The sequence below is a fragment of the Cydia pomonella genome, chromosome 4 (assembly GCF_033807575.1).
Source record: "Cydia pomonella isolate Wapato2018A chromosome 4, ilCydPomo1, whole genome shotgun sequence".
NCBI lineage: Eukaryota > Metazoa > Arthropoda > Insecta > Lepidoptera > Tortricidae > Cydia > Cydia pomonella.
Window position 1 is genome coordinate 649,526 of NC_084706.1, and position 20,913 is coordinate 670,438.

Genomic DNA, 20,913 nt, shown 5'->3' on the forward strand with positions numbered 1-20,913 from the left:
ATTCTATATTAAGAGACTTTATACGTCTCTAAGTTATTATAATACTTTAGTTTCAATTGATATTTGCAGTCAGTTCCATTTTATAATTGTTGATGTTTTTTTTGTGTGCAGTGTTGACGTGTAAAAGTGCCCTTGTGAATAAATATTTCTGTTGCCGCTATAACACAATAAAATAAATATTTAATGGGGGCTCCCATACAACAAATATATTTTTTTTGTCGTTTTTATAAATAATGGTACGGAACCCTTCGTGCGCGAGTCCGACCGCACTTGCCCGGTTTTTTTTTATAAAGAGTAGCTGTCACGTATATGTGTAACATTAATTTATTTAGAAATGTACCATTTTAATAACCAAAATACAGTAAAAACATATGTTTATTCGATTATTTTTTTAATGAATCCCTACCAAAAAACACTTGAAGGAACTGTCAGCGGTTATAAGTTATCATTCTGGCCTCGAATGTAACACTAAAATATGGACATTCAAGGAATTGGACATTCGAGGCAATGTACATTGGGGGAATTGGACGTTCGAGATATATGGACATTCAAGGAATTGGACGTTCGAGGCATATGGACATTCAAGGAATTGGACGTTCGAGGCATATGGACATTCAAGGAATTGGACGTTCGAGGCATATGGACATTCAAGGAATTGGACATTCGAGGCAATGTACATTGGGGGAATTGGACGTTCGAGGCATATGGACATTCAAGGAATTGGACATTCGAGGCCAGAATCTAAGTTATAACTTATAACACTGCTCCGCACTTCGGAGCGACTTCCGGGCTGCGGTTTTTAACTTCGTACTATAGAATCTTGATTTGTATATAAAAGCCGCATGTTATACCTAACACACTGGCGCCGCCTCTCCGTGCAAAGGTGCGAATCGCAGCGATTCGCGCTTTCGGACAGAGATGCGGTGCGAGCCACAGGGCATGCCACACCGAGCTCCATAGTATATAATACTTTTTTTGCAGGTAGTGGCACGCGTCGTTTTAGTTAACAATAGACAAAGCATAAGCCGTTGAGGGCCAGCTACAAATCTAACGACTATACCGTACGGATTTTTGTTCATAAACGCGATTCGTCGCGCGCCGCAGCTCCAGACGAAGATACGGAGCAAATCGCACCATCGTACTTTCGTCGCCGGACGCAAACTCGACGCTGCGGACTTCGAAACTAAATGCAGCGATAGGTAGTGTGATAACAACCTTAGAGACCCTCATTCGACGCGAGAGGTAGGTTACGCGTCATCAAGTGGTTGGCCTTTAGGTTCTTACTAGTTCTATATCTGTGACAATTACGTCAGCCAAATCCAGAACAAATATCTAACGTAAAGCCTTTTATATTTAACATGTACCTATATATTTTATTACGTTAAAATTTGTGACACATAAAATAACGATTGAATGGAATTAAGTAACTTGAATTCGACACGATATATTTTTATTTAATTTAAAAGGAAACCTTGTTGCTCCAACATGAATAGTCCTTTGTGTTTTGATTTCAATATATTAAAGGCTGGAGCGAATTTAAACTTTAGCAACCAAGTTACAGAATCCAAGTTTGAATGGGTAATCTGAGCGCATGAGCGCAGTCAGCGATCCGTTTCATCACGGCCACGGTCACGCTCGGCGCAGATAGTGTTGCCATGAAAAGGTTCCACAATCCACAATCCGCTTACACTCTCAGCAACGGACAGTCACGGCATTTATTATTTTAAGCCAAGAACAGTTCCACCACCAGAAGGGCACATTTCCTTCTACTGTTGACAGCAACGTTTTGCGTTTGAATTAGTAGGTAACGGTTGGATTAAGCAACTATTGTTTAATAACCTTGCTTTGTTTATTTATATACATTATTGAGGGCAACGCCTAAAAAACTGCCTACTAGTTATTTGTAAATTAATGTGAGATAACCTATATTCTAAATCTTGCAAACACACACACACACTCCTTCTGGCACACACATACACTACCCACACAAACACACGCTCACATAATATGTTGAATCTTGAATAATATGTTTGTTTAGTTCTTTTAGTTTAGTTATTGTGTATTTTGTAGCTTGTATTGAAGTAATTGCTTTTAGTATTAAGCACGGTATCATCTACTAATGTGAAAACAGTTGTCAATCGCTCTCGCAGACTGCCAAGATACAGGCTCAGCCTAGTTTGGAGTCTGATGGATATATCTCTTACATGTATGCAACCCTTATGATAATAAATTATTTGTATTTGGATATTTGTCTTTTTATTTTGTATAAATTCATTAACATTGTGTTGAAATTAAAAATTTCAATTTTAACCACTACAAAAAATTAGTCTGTATTTTTTTATATCTTGGAGTAGAGTGAAATTATATAAAATATAAATTGTCAAAGTTTCAATCGACAATCGTACTTTAATCTGTATAAGTAATCTATTAGAGCTTATACCTACCCTCGGTTAAGATCGAGCTCGGTTTTAGTCATTATTTTAGTTTATTTCTAGTCATTATTATAATTTATTTTTGAATATCACAATATAGATTCATATAAATTGACATGAATGTAATTTGTAATGCAATCGTATGTTGTGTAATAAATAAATCTGAATCTGATTTTATCGAAATAATTATAGCAGCAAAACTAGTTTTTTAAATTATGTTTGTCAGATATAAGAGGTAAAATAACCAATATGTAGATTACGCCGGATGAGGAAAATAAACTCGTTATATAAAGCCGTTGTTATATTTACGAATACCTAACGTTTATTTTTTTAATTCTTTGCTACTTTATTTGTTTGTACAATTTGAACACTTAGATCAAAATGTGGCAGTAGGTCAAGCGATATGTCATACAAATGTTCTATCGTGTTATATAAAAGATACATTTACAGATACATTTGCATTCATAACGATCATTAAGAAACCAGTTCAAAATAAAAATTCCTATAATCGAAGAGTCCATTAATTAAAATTATCAAATTCTCATCTAGATTGTAACATCACCTTATTATATTTTTCTTCAATGTAAATACTGTTGTCATACTTACGCAGTAAAGGCGACACAGAATATAGTTGTGCTAATTACTTAGGTAAGTTCAAGGTTTATTCGGAAAATCAATATTGAACAATCAACAAACGCAAACTACTTATATCCTTACGCGTTAGATTCCGAACTACATGTTGCAACATAGATAAGCGTTATCAGTGATAGTGATAATAATCATACGTCGTTCATCTCATATGGCCTTAAAAATTCTACCTGTCCCGGGGTTTCCTTCTCCTCAGTCTCAGATTAGGACACTTTTTGAAAACAGAAAACGAAACACCACCGAGGAAGCCCATGGCTATTGATCACAGATAGATTATCACAGATTTATCACAACTCTCAGCATGTGGGAGTGAGTTCAAGTTTTATCACAGGTGTGCGGCGGTCGCGGCGTGTACCATGACTAAGCGGATGGCGCGCGAGCACAGGTTGAGGCCGACGTAGCGACCCGCGGGCTCGGGACGCCGCACCGCGGACCGCTGACGAGCCTGTCCGCGCTCGATGCACTTCGCTGCACGCGATGACGTGCTCGACACTTGACTACGTCAAACTGGCAACTGCAGGTGCAGGAAAAAATTAAAAATACGATCCTAATTTTATATGAGTCATAGTGTATCTCACTCGCACTAAAACGCAAGTGCCTCAAACTATTATCAAACTAAAACTGTATTTGGAATGAGTTTCTTGCTCATTCGTCAAATTGTTACTGGCAATAGACGAGGTCTTATTTGCCTGGTAACGATGTATGAGCTCAACCTGCGCCTACGCGTTCGAGATTCAATTAACATACAATAAATGGAGGCGATTGTGTCACAAATTAGCCTCTATTTAGGCGAAGCAAGAACCCCACGACAACTTTTATATTAGGAAAACGTGTTTGTCACTTTTTCACTTCTGACAAAGGTAGCAAGAGATATGACACCAATTCAAACTATGGTATTTTGCTCGTACTTGTCCGTATATTAACAGGCGCGAGCGAGACGTACGGGGGACATCATTTAGATATTATTTCCATGTCACAACAATGTATGTTGAAAATGGTCTGAGTGAGTTGTAAAATACGATACGCGAAAATATATAGTGCAATCACGTTTCAGTCGTGACTGTTCGGTACCTACTAACAATGAACCGATAATTATAGACAGAACCGCTTTATTATTGTAAGTTTAATTTGAAATAAGTTTTTGGCAAAAATTTCATTTTTGGTACAAGCTTTTATCGCTGACTATACGTTTCTTTCCACAGGCAACTAATACTCATCGAGCAAATTCTAAAAACCCCAAACACAATTAGGTTGCGTTGTTTTATCACAGAGTTCCTATGTCCACCTCTTGTCTCCATCATCAGGTCAGCTCGATGGTACCATAATATTGCATTGTCACCCGACTTACAATATGTATGAAAATTTTCAGCTCAATCGGAAACCGGGAAGTGGATCAAATTTAACTTGCAAGATTTGATTACAAACAGACAACGGTCAGGTGAAATTAAATAAAAAAAAAATTGTAAAAATTGATTTTGATTTCAAACTACTACTACTTCAACAATGTATTTAAAGGAGAATGTAATTTACATATTGTTAAATTGGTTTAAAAGCAATATAGACATTTATTATCGTGATTATCACAAATATTTGTTCCTGAACTATGGATGGTTTTATGTATGCCTTATATATATTTTCAAGACAGAGGCAGAATCCACAACGCAAGCTTCGTCATTATCATCCAGCATAATAACATCCGCATCACGCTTCGTCAAAATATAATGTATATAATAAAATATAATATATAGTTATGTATATAGTCAGTACCTCTATTGTACATTTATTCGATAGCGAAACGTGACGTACGCGTTTGCGTTAAATCTTATTTTGTATAGGATTTAGAAACAGCGCGCCAAGCGAGACGTTTTGGAAACTCAATATCCCATATAAAATGACACTTAATGAAACGCGTATTACGTGACGTTTCGCTATCGAATAAATTTACACTAGAGGCTCAGGTGGCAAGCAAAACTCACTAATTACCACCACAAGTTTATTGCCATAATGAACTATATTTCTACTAAAATAAGGTTGATTTTTGTTTAAATTTTTGTTTTAAATATAATATATCTAAACTAACTTATTAAAACGCGTAAAATATAACTAAAGAAACATATCTATTATTTTTTAGTATTTAGTGAGTTTTGCTTGTCACGATGTAATCCTCCTGTTCTAGTTCTCCATTTTGTTCATACATATCCAACACGTAGAGCCCCCCCCCCCCCACCCCTTTAATGTCATATAATGGAACGCCTGCTGGACCCAGTTCACAGGCGCAAAAATAGACACCCATGTATTGCAGCAGGCATTGGGACTATTGTAGAAAAATTGAACAGTATATAGACTGAAGTTTGGGTAGACAATGAGACTGGGTTATTGCAAACGGCCCGGACACCTGCCATAACAATGTTTTCACTAGTTATCGAGGCAGGCGGTGACTCGCCGCCCACTAGACGGGCCCCTGAAACTGCCGTCGTGAAGACAACCAGGAGCAACACCGGCGTGTGCGGCTCAGCGGTGTCGAGAGGTGTACGCCGCTTTCTACCCAGTGGCTGAAAACAGCCATTGTGCCAACTCCACCCCTGCATAAATCATCGTCTAGTGGATACACAAGCCTTATTGAGCTTAATGTCGGATTAGGTCGGTAAGCGTAAATATATAGGTATAAATATAGCGAAGAGTAATGAAAAGGTTAAAAACCTTAATTGTTCGCAATGCGCGAGGAACCCTTTGTCTCTTACCTGAAACAAGAAAAAAAAACAAATTTTATTGATTCGGTTACGTTAAAACATTTACCAAATGGGTACATTAATAATACAATAAAAGGTGCACCTTACTCCATGTCTTCTTCTAGTTAGATACCAATTTTACAATGTTTACATTTGGCCTCGTGTAAACATTGCAAAGTTATTAATTATATTATCTACTTGAAAAATCTCTACTACTTATACAAAATTAACACGATGCCAATTACATTTGTAATGTTTCAAAGTCAGTATTTTCCTCGCGCAGCACGGCTAGCACATGACGGGCGCGACAGTCGACAGGCGAGAAAATGCCGCGACATAGAGCTTTCTCGCGAATCGGTAGCATAAGACGCGCGCGACAACCCGCTGTCTCGCGGACAAATGTCAAAGCGACATAATTTTGTCGTTTGACAGTTCCACGCGGGATACTCTCGAAACTCGTAGCACAAGTGCACTATGGGAGAGAAAATATCCCGCGTTTCAACGTCAAAAGGAGAGAAACTGTCTTCGAGGCTAGAGGGTCGCGAGAAGCATATTTTGTCGAAGTTTTGTTGACTTTGGTCCTAAAAGAAAGTTAATTTTCTATATTTTGTATTTATTTCATACTACAGCAATTTTCTGTGTAATTTTAATATGAATACTGAGTTTTATAATTTGTCCGTTAGCTAGGTAGGTGCTTTATAACATACCTATTAAGATACCTATATCTACATCATGCCGGTAATAACAAAATGATTGTATTTTTTCACATTTACTTGTTTGTTCTCTTAAGTTAAATGAAAACCCGACAGAAAAATTAAAAGCCTAAGATTGTGCCACTACATCAACAAAGCAAACAGTTTGATGGCGAATTGACTGGAGGGTGATTAATAGAAATTACTTTGTGGAAATCCGTATTAATTGATACAAAAATATTACTTCGCTAATCCACGAAATAATTAAGTGCTAGTCAATCAGTGCTAACCCGTTACACTTACACGCGTGTTTTTACCGTCAATGCATGCAACCTACCACCTAAAAAATATATACGCAAATAGTTAAATAAACCACCACCTAAGTACAAAAACTCGTCACGTGCTTCAATTGATTGTGGGATATAAACCGCGGTCTTGGGGTTTAATTATAGGTATATCCGGGTACTAATGATTTATAATATGTGTACAAAAACGCACCACCTAGAGAGGATGGGAGAGGATCGTGCTGTGAGAAGAGTGTATGTGGGGCACCCGGGTGGAAAACGTCCGTCTGGGCGTACCAGATACCGCTGGAGTGACGAAGTCCTAAAAGACCTGTTCGCCCTCGGAATACCAACTGGCGTGAAGTGGCGCAGGATAGGGCAGAGTGGCGCTCTCTTGCGTCAGAGGCCAAGATCTTGTTTGGGTCACTGAGCGAGTGAAGTAGTAGTAGTAGTACAAAAACGCAATGTATTTTAAAACTTTGGAGAAAGCCTTCAGATTGGGTAAGGTAACCTACACCTACTGTACTTAGGTACCTATTACTTACCCTAAGTAGGTGTCTAAGTACACTTTTGTTACTATATGCATTATTTTATTATACGCAGATCATAAAATAATGCAAAATAATGAATCTGGCAGCCCAACTCAACCTCCACCTTACAAAAGGCCACGGCCGTAATACGAGTATTCTGTAGTTACCACCCTAATGTACGATTCCCACCGACTGGCTGGAGTCAGGCCGCACCGGAGCGCATTTTTAATGTGCCTATATATTATATATCGCAGAAGCGATAGAATCCGTCCGGAGGCGTCTCCGCGTCCGCGAGCAGCCGACCGGCTTGCGGCCACATAAATGTGAAATGCGATCCGACTCCGCCCGTTCGGTGGGAGTCGTAGTAGTCGTACTTAAATCTAAATATCTAAAAGAGGTCAGAGTAAATAAAATAACTTAATGTTTTTGTGTATTTGCAATATGAGAAAACTTAAAAAACTAACGCTACATCCATAGATCGCTAAAATACAAAACACGCAAAAATAACTCATTGTTTTAAACATTCGAGTGTCGTTGTATGGAGTAGGTTCCCAACTTGAGCCCTTCTATGTCCTCCGTGGCAGGATGGCTGTGCCCAGCAGCAGCATGCTTAGGTATAGGCGCCGTGTTTGATGACAGACTTGTGCATGTCATCAATCTATCTTCAAAGCCAGCGGTGCAGCAACTAGCCAGCCGCAAGGAAGATATGTTGGGGATTATCATGAGATCTTCAGTCTTCTTTGTAAAGATGGTAGCTTATTTGCCAACACTTTCGGGTAATCTCAATTATCTTAAAAAAACACCAATCATTCGTAAGGAGTGGTATAATTACCTAAAGATAATTCTTTAGATATAATAATGTACTCCAACTTGTAACGACAAACCGAATCAAATTATGATTGACACATTGACATTTCCGACTTCAAAATAATATTTGCTATTTCTTTAATCTTAATACTTCGAGAAGGAGACAAAGTTATCGTGACTAGGGACGCTCCGTTTCTAAAGCTGACTTCATTATTTTTCCGATTATGTTAGTACCGATTCAGTGTTGCCACGAAAGAAAAGTTTGTTCCAAGTATAAATGGCCACACTGGCTAAGTCGCGCGCGGGATGGCTCTCTCGCGTGGAATTCTTTTCTCGATCTGCCAACTTATGCTACCAAAATCGAGAAACTGACAGGTCGAGATAGAAATTTGTGACACGCGACTGTTGTTTCTCGCGGCGCGAGTTATCCCGCGTGTAATCATGTGCTAGCCGTGCAGGTGTGGCGGAAATGTTGTTATTCACTTGGTGTGTTGCAAAATTTGTTTAACCGTCATGCCTTGAAACCTTCGCAACGCCCAAGATTCCACTTTTCAAACAACTCACTAACACCTTGATTCAATTATGGAATTTATCGCTTGCACAGGTATCAATATTAGCACGAGAGGTTCGGAGGTTAAACAATAACTTGGCGCTATTGTAAAAAAATAAGCGGCCAAGTGCGAGTCGGACTCGCCCATGAAGGGTTCCGTACCATTTATGACGTATTAAAAAAACTACTTACTAGATCTCGTTCAAACCAATTTTCGGTGGAAGTTTGCATGGCAATGTATATCATAAATTTTTTTTAAATTTTTCATTCTGTTATTTTAGAAGTTACCGGGGGGGGGGGGGGGGACACATTTTACCACTTTGGAAGTGTCTCTCGCGCAAACTATTCAGTTTAGAAAAAAAAAAAATATTAGAAACCTCAATATCATTTTTAAAGACCTATCCATAGATACCCCACCCGTATGGGTTTGATGAAAAAAGTTTTTTTGAGTTTCAGTTCTAAGTATGGGGAACCCCCAAAATATTTTTTTTTTCTATTTTTGTGTAAACATCATAATGCGGTTCATAGAATACATCTACTTACCAAGTTTGAACAGTATAGCTTTTATAGTTTCGGAAAAAAGTGGCGGTGACATAATCGGACAGACAGACGGACATGACGAATCTATAAGGGTTCCGTTTTTTGCCATTTGGCTACGGAACCCTAAAAATAATAGGTAACTTTAGGTAAACAGGTACAGGTACTACATATTAACTCACTAATTTATTAGTTATCATTCTGTGACTCTTTCACCCAAAATACTTATTAAACATAGTTGCTTATACATATTCATTAAGTAGCTAGGTAATTCAATATGTGACCGTCCATGCCTAAAGGGTCCTTATGGCAGGTATTGAGTTTAGTATTTTTAGACAAAACAACTGTTACACGTGTAGAGTATTTATGTAATCACTATTATCAAACAAATACAAGGAACACAGATAAATTTTCCACCCGTGCCGCCATCTTGACCGCTATCTCACCATCCGTTTTATTCACATTTTTGGTGTAACGACTGTTTATCAAAGATTACATTTACAACCACTTTTGTAAATTCTTTTGTTATTTAATTAATTATGATATATGTTTATCTTACATAAAGCTATTTATTAGGTTAATTAGTATTATAACATAAAGTAGAATATTACACCGGATGCATCAATGCAATACTATGGTAAAAGGCTAATCAATGACCGTGTTTTATTTAATATTAACAGCTAGTATAAAAATAGAAATAGTTTGATAGCAAAAGGTGTTTTGCCAATAATAATGATTTAAATTATCTTATATTTCTAACAGTATAGATCCTAAATCTACGCTAAATTAGTTATCTAATACAAAAGGAATCATGACCCTAAGTCCCATACTTTAAAACAAAAACATCAAACCTACACATGTTAGAATTGCACTTTTGAGAAATCGTTAAAAGAGGTTTGAAACTATTTTTAAGTATGTTCCCATTGGAAGTTACATAGATGTTGATATCTCAAGGTGTTATTCTTTGAAATTAAGTTATGGTTTATTTAATTTGACTTCCAGGTCCTGAAAAATAGCCAAGTCGCTAATAAGAACGAAATTAAGAAAAAATAAATTTTCGGACTGTTCCTTAATATGTTGTAGTTTGAACCGTAGTACAGGGTGGACAAATAAGAATGATACACTTTGTTTTTAAATTTTAATTACAAGAAGTGGACATTTTATTAAACAAATTTTTCATAAATATATTATTCAGGGTTGGCAATTGTATACGGAAGATAATTTCTGCCAAATGTCTACCACTAGCAGCAAGCAATTTTTGCTCAAATGTTTCTGTTGTTTAAAACACGTTGTTTGCTCGATTCATTTTGAAAAAAAGTGACAGTGATTGGCACCCAAATTCCCCAAATGTTGCAGCTCTTGACTTATTTCTGTGGGGCTATCTAAAATTACGTGTCTATGCTAACGAGTGTGAAAAAATGTGCGAATAGATGCTGAACATTGGGATGATAAGGGCTTACATTTGCCTGCTGTTAGAGGTGGACATATGTCAGACATTATGTTTCGCATGAATTTGCCAACCCTGAAGAATATATTTTTAAAACAATACTTAATAATTTTTGAACTTAATACAGTTAAAATTTAAAAACAAAATGTATACTTCTTATTTGTCCACCCTGTATATATTTGGATATATTGAAATTCACATCCTAGGATAGAAATAAAACCACAAGGCTTATAAAATATATATTTTTAGTTAAAATGTCATAATGATTATATTTTTCACCTTCCTCTATAACAATAACAATTTTTGCACAATGACTTGAAATTATATTTAATCAATCTATAGAAGTATCACAAAATCGTTGTTATTATTCTACAAGTTTTATTTTTCTAGTTATAAACGATTTGAGTTACATAAAAAACACAAATCCACTTTATTTCCACTCCGATACATTTGGGAAATGGGTCCTTATGACCAATCCCAGGCAAAAATTATTGATAATTACAATATAGCACTATATTAACACTGTTTATTTACTAATCTTAATAAATCTTAATCAAAATAATACTGAAGAAAAAGTGTTTTCATAAGTTTACTTAAAATCTTGAATAATACAAATTATAATTATGGATCGTACTCTTTCTTGGGGTCCGCAACTTAATGAAGTTGGTCGTAAAATTTTTGCCGCTGTGGGATCTCTTAGGCGTCTCCGCAACTTTTTACCACTTTCAACTAAAACTGCGCTGGCTCAATCGCTTCTTTTTCCTATTTTAGACTATGCCGACATCTCTTATCTCGATCTCTCCGAAGAGCAATTGAATAAGGTTTAACGGCTTCAAAATGTGTGCATTCGCTCATTTTTGGGCTACGGAAATTCGATCATGTCTCCACCTTCCGGTCACAGCTCAGGTGGTTACCGATCCGTTTCCGACGTAATACTCATATTCTGTCTCTACTCTATAGCACTCTATTTATTCCCAATACTCCTGAATACCTTAAAAGCGGTTTACGGCCCTATTCGAAAAATGCAATACGGAAAAGATATGAGATCGTTAAGTTCTGGTTTAGATATAGATAAGTTCTCAATTAGATATCGTTTGTATGTGGTATAATTGACAGAAGCTGCACGATTCGGATGACCAATGTCACTTTGACGTTAGAATATCTTTGAAAGATCTTAGTCAGTGTTGCCAGATGGGTTTTGCGTTCCGTTACGTGCACCTCTTAAAAATAGTACGCAAATTCAAGTTGAGTACGCAGTATAAAATTTACGGTGCGTTCCTAAATAATATTAATCGGAAAACCACCGAATTTTATCGCTACTATAAAAATGTTGAAAATAGAACTTCACATATTTCGATAAAATATTTCTTGTTTAAGGAGACTCAATTCAATGCAAATTTGCCAACGGTGGCGTTTCGAAATGTAATACCGTCGCGGCGTCTGTCATACTTCGGTCTACTTAAACACGCTGCACGCTGCTGCGACGCGTCAGGGCCTACCGCGAACCACGTTCGACGTGTTGCCTCTCTGTCGCACTTATAAATTCGTACGTAAGTATGACAGGGAGGCAACACGTCGAACGTGGTTCACGGTAGGCCCTCTGTTCTGTGATTGTTAGGCAAACAAACATTTTTTTTTACAACGGACGCCCACGAGTATTCCTCTGCGTTGAAGTCATTGTTGAAGTTTGAAAACTCATAAAGTTTTGTTTTGTGAGTGAAACCGTGAATAATACTAAATAAAAATGTGTGACAGTGATCACAGTGATGAAAATATGTTGCCCACTACTCCTCAGGAAATATTAAAGCCTTTTCCGTTTATGTTGTTCCGTTGTTTGCTATTTTGACAACTTGAAAAGTTTTATCGGCAGTTTGCGTGTTATTACTGTGAAGTGTTTGGCCAAACCGCCGCTACCACTTTTGAAAGGATGCCACCCAAAAATCCAAAAATGTAAGTTACACAAAACAAAAAGAATTTATTTGCAGAAAAATATAGCTATTTGCCAGTTCCTTTGATCGTTAACTTATGTGACTGTTTTTTTTCAGTCGCTCGAACGCAGCACAAATTAGATTGCTCGTTGAATACATGTCACAGCACACCCGGTTCGCCAACCGGGAATTTGACGGGCCTCTAAGGACCCCAGAGGTACGAGGCGCAATGGGAGGCCCTTGCACAGGCCTTAAGGGAGCACGGGCCCAATAAGTCAGTGCAGGCATGGAAAGTGGTAAGTAAATATGCTTCCCATAGTTAAGATTTCCATCACTTAGTCCGCATAGAAGTCTTCCTAAACAAGACACTTTTTTATAATTATATAATATTGAATGAAATTACAGTGCAATCTGTGCATAGTAATAAAATGAAGTATAATAACTAATAAAATTAACATCTTAATGATTACTGAGGTCATGATAATGCAGGTCAAAGAGTCAGTTGCTTATTATAATGTTTTCTAAAAAAGGTATTTAATATGTATAGTTTTGCTGTAGTGACCCACTAGGCTAAACCGGTCGTCGAACATTTGATTTGATTTTAATTTCTTAATAATACTTTCTTATTTCTCTTTGCTTAAACTAAGACCATGAAGAGTTTATTGTGTCTTGTTTATTGTATCTGTTGAGTTAATGTCAGGCTAAGTAGTTTCTAAAAGTACTTTGCGATACAAGTGCAAAAAGTAGGAAATTACCTTTTTGCATGTATATTGTACATACAACGTCTTACAGTACATATGGCACTTTTCAATATATGCATGTATAGTGCTAGTTACTGCACTAGGGCGGTAAAGTAGCACAATATGTATTGCAATAGTACATTACGATACAAGTGCGAAAAATAGTTAATTTATTTATTTAATTAAACCTTTGGGAAACAAACAGGCAAAAACAACACACATAGTTAATCAGATTACACATCCACAAGCCAAACAGTTTCCACTAATGAGTAATAACAATTATGTTGCTCAGAAATTAACATTAATATCAAAACATGCAAAACTCAAATAACTCAAACTGTTGAAAACAATATTAACAAATTGGCAAGTATGCTGAAATATAGTAACTAATCAATATTATTATTAGCTGTACATTTTATTACAGAAACAAACTGTTGTAATGATAAATGGAATATATCAATATCAGAAAAAATTTCATTATAAGTTCTACACGCTCTAGCTAAGAACTTATTTCTTGCATATGTAGTACGACCAAAGTTAATTGCAAATAGGTTTGTGGAGCGAGTTCGCCGATCAGGACATCGAATTGAAATTTTAGACAAAAGATTGGGAGAATCAATAAGGCCATGTATGATTTTGAACAAAAATATCTGATCTCGAATTTCTCTACGGGGTTGAAGAGAGAAATTGTCAGGGTAAAAAGATTTAAATTTATATTAAATTTCATTGTTCTGATAAATTTGTTCTGAATTTTTTGAATTGTGTTAATGTGAACATTGAAATGAGGATTCCAGACTGTAGTAGCGTATTCTAAGTTGGACCTAACAAATGCGTTAAAGAGAAGTTGCAGAGTCTTAGGGTTTGTAAAATCCCTGCTTTGTCGGAAAATGAATCCCAACATTCTGTATGCTTTTGCTGAAATTTTGTCAATATGTGAAATAAATTGTAGTTCGCTATCAAGATTTAACCCCAGGTCCTTCACTTCAGACAAAACCCTTAAATTTTTGTTGTTTAATGAATAATTATACTCTATCTTATTGCGTTTTCTTGTAAATGTAATGGCACAGCATTTTTCGACATTCAAGTACAGTTCATTCATAGAACAATATAAACTCAGTCTATCAAGATCAGCTTGAAGTTTCATACAATCATCACTTGATTTAATAATGGTGTATATTTTAGTATCGGCATATAATAACAAGTCAGAAAATTTGAAACGAGTGGCGATAAATTAAAACACGACTGAAGGGAGTGTTTTAAATTGACACGAGTTGCGAATTACCTATTCGCACATGTATCGTACAACGTTTTACAGTACATAAGGTACCCTTTAAATGTTTGACACAGTAACGTAATATGGTAATTTTCGCACTAGTGCGGTAAAGTAGTACCATATGTACAGTCAGCTTCAAATACTTCGTAGTACACCATACTAAATATATGGTGTACCGAACTATTTGGCTACTTTGGTTGCTACAAAGTATTTGACGCTGACTGTACTGTAAAAGCTGTTTTAATACTATTAATAAGTATAGTTAGTGTATTAATTTTGCCATAATCGCATGCAGTTATGACTATGGGTATAAATATTGTTGAATTTATATAGCCGAGTCCACACAGAGCGACCGAGGAGGCGCGTGCGTTTTCCTTGCCCGAGCGCACGTCTACACTGGCCAGTTTGTGCGTGAGAATATTGCCTCACGCGTATGCTCGCTCTGTGTGGACCCGGCTAATCATGTATAAATGACAACAGATTTTATTCTCTAGGTGGGCACCTGCTCCCCGCTGGCGACACCCTTGCAGAAGCTAGCATTTTCAGATATATTTACTTTTTAAGTTTTTGGTTTGGTTTAACCGGAATTATTTTTACCCGACTATGAGAATGGGAAGGGTTATGATTTTAGCAGTCTACGTATGGATGCCGTATATATGCCGGTATGTTTTTGTTGTGTATAAATTACTAATCAATTTTGGTGAATGAGGTGTTTATAGGTTCATTTTTATGGGGTGACATAGACTACATAATAATATTTAACTGACTTTGGACAAGGAAGAGGTGCTATAGTTAAGAAAAAAATCATAGTCGGGTAAAAGTTTTTACAATCTTTTGCTTGTTTTCATTCTTATAACAAATATTTTAAACTTGCATGTGCTCATTGCCTCAGATTGACGACTACGTTGAGTTTTCGGGTGCTGGGAACAGTGTGGCTGGCAGCACGTTTTCTGCCACTGCTGAAAATCTCGTTGTTGTTCCAACAACCGCCACCGTTACTGCGGCCTTGCTCAGCGAACAACCCCACTTCTCCACCTCTCATTTGTCCTCGTCTCCCTCTCCTTCTGCCAGCCCTATACGCTCCACGCATTCAGTACTGCCCACAAGTCCTGGACTACCCGAACGTCCCTCTCTTGCCGCCCTTTCCGCCCGCTATGCCCGTCCCGCCCTTCTCGCTCGTTCCGCAATAACCGCCCAACCCGCACGTCTTGTCCTGCCTGCACGTCAAGTACACAGCTCTGTGTACGTGGATCCGCGCCCTGCACGCGTATCCACGTACACAGAGCTGTGTACTTGCCCCGCAACCGCACGACGGAACCGGCACCTTCGACAGCACAATTTAATCATCTGCAGCATGAGCATGATAATATTTTAAGAGTAATTAATTAATTTATGAACTAATAATTCTGTTTTAAGATCAGGTTGAGTACGAGAAACATTGTTTATTTAACTTGGGACAAGAAAAACAGTAACTTGGCAGTAAGAATGCATACATAAAGCCTGTAAGCTCCATACTTGACGTACCATTCCCTACAAGTGTTTCTCTTGCCTCCATATTTCGCTTACCCCATCTGACCTTATTTGTATTGATAAAACATACAAATAATAAATATATATATACGCGAGCAATCGCAAAATCTACATTTCGGGATTTCTCGTATCGTACAGTGCCGTTTAAATAAAATAACACCACCAACTACCCATAAGAGGGTTATTATGAAACTTATAATTAACATGCATTTTATTGAAAGGCTGGAATTTTATTTATCTTGAAATCTTGACCATGGTCATATGTTTGACTGGACGGTACACGGCAATGTTATTATTACTAATATATTTCATAACACTAGACTTATTCAATCCTAAGTAACCTATTAGCTTCTCATTCGTGTGCGGTATATATCAGCGTTTGGTAGTATCATAATAGTCAAATCTGGTGTTGGTTGTTGTTAATAGTTAAATGTTCATAAAATTTGACAACTTATTATAGTTATATTTTGTGTGAGTCAGTTATCATAACAGAAATAAGATATAAAGCTGTTAATACCGTAAATTGTGTATGGATATGTTTGACTCAAATTCTGTATTCCCACAATAAGTAGGTATACGGGGAGCCCGTAAGAAATCAGTGGTATATGAAGGCTTTCTTGTGCAACTTTAGTATGAGCTGGAACAAGTAAATGTAGTTATGTAGAACAGATAATCTCCATTGTGGTAGATGGCGCTATTTATTATGTGCTCTGTGATACCACTTAGATTAAACTTGCTATAACATATTTTATGTTGACAGGATATCCTGAACGAACTGAAAATTTTTAATGAGGCGCAGAAACAAAAATGGAGTGTTTTGAAGGAGGGGCACGACTTGTTGGCGAATCGGTAAGACTTTTTCCTACTCCTCTACTGTTATCTGTCATTTATGCATTCATTAACACGAATATAAGAACATACATAAAAGATTTCAAGAAAAGTCTATATTGTCTATTCCTCATAAAAGCTCTTGTGCTTTTATAAGCTATAATGTTACTGCGATTAATGGCTACCAACCTAACAAAACCAAAACGAATACAGTTTTAAACTAAGTGCATTGATGCCAACTTACAAAATATTCATTTGGTTGCATAGTAAAAATGTAATGTATCCGTAGCAAATATTCAACCGTCGACCACATCCATGTTTTAAAACAAGTTCTACAAAAGTACAGGGAATACAATAAAACCTACTATCTAGGATTTGTCGATTACAACAAAGCCTTCGATTCTTTAGAACATGATTACATCTGGGAAGCATTGCGTACTCAAGGAATCCAAGAAAAATACATACGCTTATTTAAAAACATATACTCCAAAAGCACTGCCCAAATCAGACTAGAAGCAACGGGAAAAGAGTTCTCTATAGAAAGAGGAGTCCGACAAGGTGATCCAATTTCTCCTAAGTTGTTCTCGGCGGCCTTAGAGATGATATTCAGAAATCTGGAATGGAATAATAATGGACTCAACATAAATGGCGAAAATCTGAATCATTTGCGTTTTGCAGACGATTTGATTCTATTCTCAGAATGTCCAGAAAATCTAGAACAAATGCTACAACAACTATCAGACCAAAGCATAGTAGCTGGCCTTTCAATGAACACAAACAAAACCAAAATTATGACTAACGGTTCACATAGTCACACCATCATGGTAAATAAGGAAAAAATAGACTATGTTGACGAGTATGTATACTTGGGTCAGCTAATAGCGACCAGTGATACTATGGCTAAAGAAATTGATAGAAGAATTGCCAACACTTGGAAAAGATTTTGGTCACTTAGTGAAGTAATGAAAAACCAAGACATGCCAATAAAGGAAAAAAGGAAAGTCTTTAACACATGCATCCTTCCGTGTTTAACATACGGTTGCCAAACATGGTCACTAACTGAAAAATTAACCAACAAAATTAAAGTATGCCAAAATGGAATAGAGAGAAGTGTAATTGGAGTAAAAAGAATAGATAAAATAAAATTAAACAAAATTAAAGGTATCACCAAATTCAAAGATGCGAACAAAGTATGTAAAACACTAAAATGGAAGTGGGCAGGACACATGATAAGAGAAAAAACTGATAAATGGACTAGGAAGATAACAGAATGGTGCCCAATAGGTTGTGAAAGGAACCAGGGTGGCCAATGGAAACGCTGGGAAGATGACCTCAGGAAAGTGGCCGGCCCAGGATGGACGAGACTCGCAAGAGATAGGGAGAAATGGAACTCTTTAGAGGAGGCCTTTGTCGAAAGACAAGCTGTTGTTACAAAACTCAGTCGTCGGAAAAGAAAAACCTAATATTGTTATCACTGTAGAACAGCAATAAAGGCTTATTTTATTTATTTTATTTATAGTAAAAATAATTACGTCATAAGTCAGAAACACGCATGTGACACCCGTAATATAGCAACACCCATAGACTACGAAGACCGCTTAGCGTTGCTTGTTAGTCTCCGTAGGCTACGGTGGCCAAAATTGAGAAAAAACTGTCCAAAAAATTAATTTAGCAAGTAGCGAGTACCAGGGCCTCATGAGTTACGAGGAGGTGTCGCCGACCGGCCGGCCGCGGCCCGGGGCGGGCCGGGCGCGTAACAAGGTATGCTCGCGCGTCTTGGCTATATACTTTTGCTGTCATTTGTTTACCTAAATTAAGATTTATTTTTGTTGACTCGTAGGAAAAATATTGTATGCAACGTTGTATAAGTAGGTCAAAAAATTCTCGTGGCGTATTCCTTTACAATGTTCGCCTACGCCTTCGGCTCCGGCTCACATTGTAACTCACGCCACTCGCCTTTTTTGACCCTTCTTATACAACTGATGCATAAAATACTATTAATACTGATATCAAAGAAAATTTGAAACAGGTGGATTCTCAAAGAAACCTTTGTAGCCACAGTAAATTTACTGCAATTTTTCGACACATGATTAAAACTTTTAGAACGTCATTTGACTTTGATCCTTATCCGTACACTGATATGTGTATAATTTGTTAAATATCAAAAAGTGGCGCCATCTAATAGATCAAAGGCCCGGGCCGGGTTATGCCCGGTAATATGGCGCCCCTTTCTGATATTTAACAAATTTGACACATCAGTAAAAGAATAAGGATCAAAGTCAAATGGCGTTCTAAAAGTTTTAATCGTGTGCCTAAAGATGGCAGTAAATCTGCTGTAGCTACAAAATTTTCATTGACAATCCACCTCTATTTCAAATTTTCTTTGCTCATATCAACTAACAAATAAACGTATTATTTATTGTTTAAGTAGTATGTACTAGTAATAACACGCGAACGAATGAACAAGCACTCCTACCCTGAGGTTGAACTACCTGACTAATTATAGGTTCATCCTCTGACCTTTCCAAGGAGCAAGATCTTATTTTCGTGTATGAGAGCCTTTGGAATACAATATTATTAACGCCCGAATGAGTGCTACCGCGTTTAATTTCGCCACTAGGGGTGCTAGTGTAGACGGAGGTCTTTCGAAATGTCAAATGCATAGCTTTTTTATCGTGAATTTCTACTCCTCATTCATAATTGTGGTAAATCTTATTTCATCTTTGATTAGTTAGTCACCAAACAAAAGTAACTCAAATAGCCGGGTCCACACAGAGCGAGCATACGCGCCAGGCAACTTCCTCACGCACAAAACGGCCAGTGTAGACGTGCCTCGGACGAGGCGGAGCGCGCGTTTTCCTCGCCCTAGTGCGCCGCCTCGGCCGAGGCACGTCTACACTGGCTGGGATTACCATCGAATCGTCTAATGTCGGTTTTGTTCCTTTGGGTTTGTTGTACCTAGTGACATGTTTTTTAAACGATTGCAACGCCATCTGCGAGTTGCTCGAGAGACTCAACTTACACACATATATGGATGTGGCTTCAAAAGTAATCACCGTTAATATCTCGTACCTTGAATAAAGGACCCACTTCTTAATTATTATTATAAATTATATTTTGGTATTGTTCCAGTATTAACACATTGGAGGACACCGAGATTATTGAGAACTTGGAAGACACAGTTATAATGGAAGAGGAAGACGTCTGAGCTAAGCGCTGTCCTCGCACCCTCCGTCTAGTTTACGTTTGCGGCCATATCAAAAATACACACCGTATGTTTATTAGGGTTCCGTACCAAAAAGGTACAAAAGGAACCCTTATGGTGCTATTGCTAAATATCTCGAGAAGTACTTAAGCTATCGATGTGAAATTTGGAATAGTAATGAATAACGCTGACCCAAACATATTGGATGTGTATTTATTTTATTTTATTTGTAAGTATTAATAATGGAAAATTCCCAATATGAAGAGGGGGTAAAATTGCAAAGTCTAGTTAAATAGGTCAAGTGGGGTATCATTTGAAAGAGCTCAAATTGAAAATTACAAAACAATTTTTTATTTTCATTGTGAAAAAAAAAATTTACGTATGAAGGAAAATGTGAAAATAATACCATCCCCCCCCCCCCTCTCTCATCTCCGAAGTTTAAGAATAAAAATTGTTTTTTTTACATTGGTCAAGTCTTTCATGAGAAAATTTGAAGTTTGTACGGAACCCTCGGTGTGCGAGGTAAACGAACTCGCACTTGACCGGTTATTCTTATTGCCCATAAGGCCCGTCCTTAGATATATGTCAATGATTACGGTGATCTCGAAAATGGCTCAAATGATTTCAATTAAATTTGCTATATGGGGGTTTTCGGGGCGTTTTTGAGTTTTTACCTATTTGTTTTCCGAGCAAAAGGAATTAAAGTTTACTGATTTTGAAAACTGTGTTTTATTAGTAAAATAATGTTCTGAT

At 37.1% G+C, this 20,913-nt stretch overlaps 1 protein-coding gene and 1 long non-coding RNA gene across 21 annotated transcripts in view; one reads left to right on the plus strand and one right to left on the minus strand.

Moving 5' to 3' along the window:
• LOC133516798 (eye-specific diacylglycerol kinase) overlaps positions 1-20,913 on the minus strand; it is a 342,395-nt gene that overhangs the window by 117,667 nt on the left and 203,815 nt on the right. Inside the window, exon 1 of one of the 18 annotated variants that reach the window (XM_061849771.1) lies at positions 3,251-3,440. The exons of the other annotated variants lie outside the window; for them this stretch is intronic. Coding sequence (XP_061705755.1) covers positions 3,251-3,333 — 83 coding nt within the window. The 5' untranslated portion in view covers positions 3,334-3,440. Of the gene's footprint in view, positions 1-3,250; positions 3,441-20,913 lie in introns of those variants that run through there. 18 annotated transcript variants of the gene reach the window in all.
• LOC133516794 (uncharacterized) lies at positions 12,286-20,882 on the plus strand. 3 transcript variants are annotated; one of them, XR_009799282.1, is made up of 4 exons: positions 12,286-12,880; positions 14,507-15,259; positions 16,888-16,976; positions 20,088-20,882. It is a non-coding gene; the product is annotated as an uncharacterized LOC133516794 (long non-coding RNA). The 3 variants fall into 3 exon arrangements; XR_009799281.1 differs by lacking the exons at positions 16,888-16,976; positions 20,088-20,882 and having other exon boundaries at positions 12,286-12,606; positions 12,702-12,880; positions 14,507-16,696; XR_009799283.1 differs by lacking the exons at positions 16,888-16,976; positions 20,088-20,882 and having other exon boundaries at positions 15,092-16,696.